At 30.8% G+C, this 7,611-nt stretch overlaps 1 protein-coding gene across 1 annotated transcript in view; it reads right to left on the reverse strand.

Annotated features, from left to right (window-relative positions):
- LOC111705448 (uncharacterized) overlaps nucleotides 1-7,154 on the reverse strand; it is an 8,433-nt gene extending 1,279 nt beyond the window's left edge. Inside the window, exons 1-5 of the mRNA XM_023478002.1 lie at nucleotides 7,121-7,154; nucleotides 6,870-6,924; nucleotides 3,188-3,298; nucleotides 2,565-2,628; nucleotides 52-152 (exon numbers count right to left, since the gene is read on the reverse strand). Of these exons, the coding sequence (XP_023333770.1) occupies nucleotides 52-152; nucleotides 2,565-2,628; nucleotides 3,188-3,298; nucleotides 6,870-6,922 (329 nt within the window). The 5' untranslated portion in view covers nucleotides 6,923-6,924; nucleotides 7,121-7,154. The remainder of the gene's footprint in view (nucleotides 1-51; nucleotides 153-2,564; nucleotides 2,629-3,187; nucleotides 3,299-6,869; nucleotides 6,925-7,120) is intronic.
- Nucleotides 7,155-7,611: the final 457 nt, after the last annotated feature.

Raw genomic sequence — 7,611 nt, forward strand, 5'->3', positions numbered from 1 at the left:
TTATTATTGGGATTATTATTATTATTATTATAATTATAATATTATAATTACTTTGTTATCGCCATGAGTACATAAGGTATTCCTGACAAGGTTTCTCCAGTTCTATAGGTTTCACAAACAAATCTTTTCACACAGCCAGGATTCTTTATAGCCTAAAATAAATCTAGATTTTTAAGGGATTTGACATAAGTTTTTAAAGGCACTGTAATTGGAATTTCAAGGAACTCAATATTCGATTCGAAACGATATCCTTAAAAACTTTTTTTTTGATAAAGTATTCATGTTTTTCTTTGAAAATTTTCCCTTGTGGGTTTTCTGGAAAAGTGACTAGCGCATTTCTTGTGTCATAACCAGGAGGAATTATCAGAATTAAACACTTTTCAGTCAGCTATTTTCCTCACTCTAGATCATTTTGAGGTTTCCAAAGGGAGTGTTCATATATTTGAGCTATGTTAAAGGAATTATTATTTAATTATTGTTCAATTTTTTCTGACTAGAGTAAAGTAAGTCACGCCAATTAGAATTTCATGTTAGATTTAAACAAGGTTGTATAATACAATATAATATAATATTATACAACAATTTTTTCTGACTAGAGTAAAGTAAGTCACGCCAATTAGAATTTCATGTTAGATTTAAACAAGGTTGTATAATACAATATAATATAATATTATACAACCTTGGATTGAAACAAGGTTGTATAATACAATATAATATAATATTATACAAACTTGGATTGAAACAAGGTTGTATAATACAATATAATATAATATTATACAACCTTGGATTGAAACAAGGTTGTATAATACAATATAATACAAGGTTGTATAATACAATATAATATAATATAATACAAACAGGATTGAAAAAAGGTTGTATAATACAATATAATATAATATATAATATTATACAAGCTTGGATTGAAAAAAGGTTGTATATAATACAATATAGAATATTATTATACAAACTTGGATTAAAACAAGGTTGTATAATACAATATAATATAATATTATACAAGCTTGGATTGAAACAAGGTTGTATATAATACAATATAGAATATTATTATACAAACTTGGATTGAAACAAGGTTGTATAATACAATATAATATGAATATTATTATTCAAACTTGGATTAAAACAAGGTTGTATAATACAATATAATATAATATAATACAAACAGGATTGAAAAAAGGTTGTATAATACAATATAATATAATATTATATAAACTTGGATTGAAACACAGTTGTATATAATACAATAAAATATAATATTTTACAACCTTGGATTAAAACAAGGTTGTATAATACAATATAATATAATATTATACAAGCTTGGATTGAAACAAGGTTGTATTATACAATATAATATAATATTATACAATCTTGGATTGAAACAAGGTTGTATAATACAATATAATATAATATTATACAATCTTGGATTGAAACAAGGTTGTATAATACAATATAATATAATATTGTACAGCCTTGGATTTTACGAATTACAAAAATCAGAGTTTGTGACAAGAGCTCAGTTCCTTTGAGCTCTAAATTATCTTTGGATTGTGGGATATTTTTATTCGCATCAATATCACTAAAAACATTTATTCTTTTAATTTTTAACTATGAGTCATAACTTTTGAAGAAAATTTAAATATTCTTAGTTTTCTTAAATTATTAAATTTTTGAAATATATTTAACATATGTTTAGTAATTAATTGTTAAGATCCTTGACATGAAAAGATGAGGTTAGGTTACTTATAAGATATATAATTAGGAACAGTTGTTCTTTCTTCTATCTCATCTTTCTCTTAAACATAGAATATGTTCCAAGAATTGATTGTTTTATTTCAACTAACTCTTAATTAAAAGAAAAAAACTGATAATACAATTGTACTTTCTCGATAGAATTGCTGTAAACTTTATGCAGCAGTGAGAGACAATTGGATATGAAAAATTTTTTTATATCTTTTTAAAACACAAAAACGTAGACATCGTATTCATCTTGTTTATCCGATAGAAGGCATGTATGGATTTGGGTAAATATCCAGTTGAAACTTGGTTCACAGTCCCGTTTAAGTAAAAGTAAAATATTTGGTTGTCATATTAGAAATGGCAGAGAGAAATCCAATATTAATGGCGGGGGCTGGAAACCTGTTGTAAAAACGTGACAACAGGTTTTTTTAGAAATTATACACTTTACGTACAAAGTACAGAGAGAGTTAATAAATAAAGAAATACCGCAAGGGTTTCTTTATTTTATTTATTTTATATATGAATATTTATATATTAGCTGTAGCTGGCCAAACGGCTCGACCAAATTGGCTGAAATGTATGAATGTATGTACTAAATGTACATTATTTGTACATAATGTATACAAGTATTCTCAGTTTTTACAGTATGTACAGTATGTACAGTATGTACTGTACGTGTATTATGTACATTATGTACAGTATGTACAGTATGTTCAGTAGTTACAGTATGTATAGTATCTACAGTATGTACAGTATTTACAGTAGGTACAGTTTGTAAAGTTTGTACAGTATGTACAGTACACTAAACTAACCTTATCAGTAGCCCATGTTGTAACACTGTCCACTATTCTGGCCTCTGCGTCCTCACCGATAATTCTGGAACAAATTTCATTTATGGTCGCGGATTTCTTAAGATGTACATTATACCATCTTTGTATATGTTATGTACATAGAATATTAATGCTGCAGCCCATCCTGCCTAACCCAGCCCACCTATTGTATTTACAAAACCATACCAGGCTAACACGTAATATTGTACAAATTGATTTGTTTTGCCTAGAAGTCGGAATGGTACTTCAAAAGCAGATATATCAGAGTTTTGATTGGTAAATTTTCTCTATATTAAGGCTTGGGATGCGAAAATAAAAACGAACTGAAACTTATGAACTATGATGATATCATGGTTGAAATAAATCTTCTGCCTTAGATATAGTCTTGTAAGGACTAATTTAATGATAGGACAAAAAAAGGAAGAAGTTTACAGTTGCAGGAGATCATTAGTATAAGGAAACAACCAGTCAAAATTCCGTACAGTCTTCTCTGAAGTCTCATCCTTTGTGGGTAACAAAAAGAACTGGATTTTTGGCAAGGATCAACTCATGATTTAGTCAGATAGCTTTCAATTGTTCTCAGCCTTACAGTAAGAACAACATACCTGGCAAGGATGGATTGGTTTTCAGGTTGATAATCTATCAGGTTGTTTTCCGGTTCATCAAGAGGTTTAATCATGTCAAGTTTATCAAGTTTATCTATGCTGCGACCATTCCTAATAATTAAATACCATGGTAAAGGAAATTTCATTTATACAACAAACATTATTTGCTTATCTAAAAAAAGTGATAAATTCTGGCAATTTCTTTCTCCTTATGAATAGAGGGTTAATTGAAATTCCGTCTACAGCCCCTTTAACAAAAAGAGTATAAATCTGAGCCAACTAACAATACTCGTTTTAAGGAACTTTCCCTTTAATTAGGCACTTGACAGAAATCATAAGTTTTTTGTTGAAATTTCCAATCCAAATTCTTATGCTTATGTTTTAGTTAACGGCACAAGTTAATTTAACGTAACAAATTGAATTTTCTGATTATTTTTTAAGTTTCATTCATCCAAACAATTTTTAGAAAAAAAAACATTTCTTGGGTCTAAACTTTGAAAAATTTCAATTAAACTTCAATTTTACGTTATTAAGAAACAAAAAACGCTCCAGTTCTAAAACAATTAATCTGTAATGCTATAGAATAAGGGTTTCCAACGCAATTGAATTTTACTTGTGCTTAATTCCGCACAATTGTGCGCAATACGAGAACAGTTGCGCGCAATTCCGCGCAACAAAATTCCTATTGAAAACCCTATTTAAAATCCATTGGTAAGATAGATTTTGAAGGCTACGTATTGAATTTTCTTACATGCTCATTACATTATTCATGTTAGAATTCATATTGTTGTTATTGTTGTCATTGTTATTGTTGTTGTTGTTATTGTTGTTGTTATTATTGTTGACAGCCGATATTATGTTCACAATCGTGTTGAGAAGTGCCATCGCAAATGATAAAAATGCAAGCTGGGAATCTGCGTCGCGAGCAAAGCGATGAATTTTTTGGTCCAAATTAGAATTTTTCATACCTCCATCAGAACGAAAAGAAAGGTTTCTGAAAGAATAATTGAGAATGTTATTCAAAATTGAGAATATATGAACATATGTTTTTCTATTAGTTCTCTTTTAATAATTAACTAAATAACACAATGTTTTAGAACATTTAAAAATGAAATTCAAAGGGACTGTAAAGGAAATATTAAAGGGGGTATAGACTGACACCTGAGAATTTTAGGAGTTGATCGATGTTCCTGTCTCGAAAATCTTATATTAAGCTGTGTCAAAATTTTACCAAGGATAAACTTTCTACACGACAATATTTTTAGTAACGGGTCATTGCGTCTAGGATTTACTTATTTCACACAAATTGATCATTGTGCGTTGGTGTTTCGGTTGGATGGGATTAATGTTTTGCGTGCAATTTCGGCGTGTATATATGTGGTAATTATGAAGGCTATGTCTATCCAAGGTACTAATGCAAGGAAAGTTAATTGCGGTTGCGTATACTCTGCGTACATATTGAAACCAGTTCTCTCTGGGCGGAATTTGTAAACAAGAATAGATGCATCAGTGTTCGTCTGGTATCCGGGGAGGTTAAAAGCATTTAATTTTGATAATTTTGATAATTCATATAATAATTTCCTATGAATAGAATATTTCATAGATTATTTTTGTGAAAAATGATTCTATGTCAGGCTGTGACATCCGTCTTGTGTTTACATTTCCGCCCAAAGACAGTACACTGCAGTACAAAAAATGCGTACACCTCAGAAATAACTTTGCATTAGTACCTTGTGTATATCTATCCATCTTTCTCTGTATCTTTTCTTTATAACTTAATTTCTTTCTTTTATTTCATTTTCTCTTTCTTTAATTTTGATTTTACTCTCAATTTTATTGTTTCATTCTTTCTTTATCTTAATTTTATCATAAAAAAGCCCAATTACCATTATGTCAACTGGCCCAAATATGTACGCTGAACAGTTAGGAACACTTTTGAAATTTTTAGTAATTTTGATTTGACTTTTTAATACAAATTGCGTTAACAAAATACAATATACATTTTTTAGATGCATAAATGGACAGTTTTTTTTAAAGAAAGATTTAAATAAAAACTGACCGGAAATTTTTCATGTTTTCTATGTGTCTGAATTTTCACATTGTTTAAAGTTGAAAATTTAAATATATTTTTGCGACTGTAATTACGTGTTTATGGCCTGTAAATTTCCGTTTATCATTTTTCTTGAAAAGGCCAATGTGGGAGTCTAAGATGAAATATTCATCATTGGAGTACTACAGAGACCCCCTTTCATGACTGTCTCATCAGAGACCCCCATGACTGTCTCATCTTAGACCCCCAGATTTTCATCAGAGACCCCCAGATTTTCATCAGAGACCCCAATATTTTCATCAGAGACCCCAATATTTTCATCGGAAATTCCCAGATTTTAATTGGAGATCCCCAGATTTTTGTTGGAGACCACAAACTTTTCATTGAAGACCCAAATCTTTACATTGGAAACCTAAATATTTTCATCGGAGACTCCAAAATTTTAGTTTTTTGAACCCCCGATTTCATTTGAAACCCTCAGATTTTCAGTGGAGACCTCAAACTGTGAAAATTTGGGTCTCCGATGAACATCTTGGGGTTTCTCCCTAAAAATCTTGGGTCTCAGAAGGAAAGCTCGGGGTCTCCAATAAAAATCAGGGGTTTCTCCACTAAAATCTTGGGTCTCAGATGAAAAGCTCGGGGTCTCCAATAAAAATCTGTGGTTCTCTATTGGAAATCTAGAGTCTCTGGGGAAAAGTTTGGAGTCTCCAAAGAAAAGTTTGGGGTCTCCGAAGAAAAGTCTAGGATCTTCAATGAAAATCTTGTGGCTCCAATGAAAATCTGGGATCTCAATTGAAAATCTTGGGTTGGTCTCCAATGAAAATTTGGGGTTTAAAACGTGCTGAAAGTTTGGTGTTTCAAATGAAAATCTGGGGATCTACAATGAAAACCTGGGGGTCTCCAATGAAAACGGGAATTTTTTATTTTTAAATTTCTGAGAAGACCTAAAGTCCATTTTAAAGAATCATTAGATAACAATAATGCCCCCCAAGATAATCTCTGCCCTTTGTATTTTTCTTTAAAGTACGTCTACGTGTCTTTATCTTATTTTGTTTACAATTGAAAACTGGTTTCAAACAACAATATGCAGTATGCAACTGCAGTACACAGTTCGGAAACAATATGACCGGAAAGTATGAAAATCTAACAAGTGTGCTCAACTAGGATGTACAGTACATTGTGGTAAATTTAAGCCAGTTGACATAATGGTAATTGACAAAACTGATTCTTTGGAAAAAAGCGTTCTTTTATTGGAATGAGGGTGGATCAAAAAATCTGTCAACGCAAAAAAATGTAAAATTTTAAATATGTCAAAAAAATGTTATCAATACATTTCAAATTCACTTGAATTTCTAATTTTTATTCAGGATTTCAACGAAAACGGGAAAATATTTTGGTTCCTGGAAAGATCTTAATAGATATATTTTATATGAATACCTACTTTTGAACACTTGATAACGCTTTAAAAGTTAAAAAAGGTCTTTCAAAATTTTAGTCATTGTTAAAGCAAAGAAGCATGAGTAAAAAATTGTAGCGTAAATGAAAGAAAACTAAGGTCTTATCATGTTTTAGCCCCTCCCCCTCCACCCACCTCTGTTTTTATGTTCTTTAAATTTGTTTAAAAATACTTACTCTTGAGAGAGGACTACAGCTGTGAGACAGGATACAATTAGAAAGCGTCTCATTTCTGAAATATTATAATTTAAAACGAATTAATCATGAATGGTACACAGTCCACTAAAGGCTACTATATCCTCAGTCAGTGTACTGCAGAACGCACCATTAGCTTAATTGGGGGTGGGTTTGAATGTTATAGATGGTATGGATGGTATGGATGGTATGGATGGAATGGATGTTATGGATGGTATGGATGGTATGTATACCTGTACTATGTATGGATGGTATGGATGGTATGGATGGTATGTATACCTGTACTATGTATGGATGGTATGGATGGTATGTATACCTGTACTATGTAAGAATGGTATGGATGGTAGGGATGGTATGTATACCTGTACTATGTATGGATGGTATGGATGGTACACAAAGACTGAATATCACTACTGGGTCAAACTCTCATTTAGGCAGCAAGGCAGCTCAGCGCAGGCGTTGTAATCTGTTTCAGGCAGTTTCCAGGCAGTTGGCATACCATACTCTCTCCTTACACCCTCTCTAATCTATCTATCTATCCAGCTATATATTTATCTATCTATCTATCTATCTATCTATCTATCTATCTATCTATCTATCTATCTATCTATCTATCTATTTATCTATATATCTATTTATCTATTTATCTATCTATCTATCTATCTAGATATTTGTCTACCTATCTAGATATTAGTCTATCGATCTATCTATCTAGATATTTTAT

This window comes from Eurytemora carolleeae, unplaced genomic scaffold (assembly GCF_000591075.1).
Source record: "Eurytemora carolleeae unplaced genomic scaffold, Eaff_2.0 scaffold227, whole genome shotgun sequence".
Taxonomy (NCBI): domain Eukaryota; kingdom Metazoa; phylum Arthropoda; class Copepoda; order Calanoida; family Temoridae; genus Eurytemora; species Eurytemora carolleeae.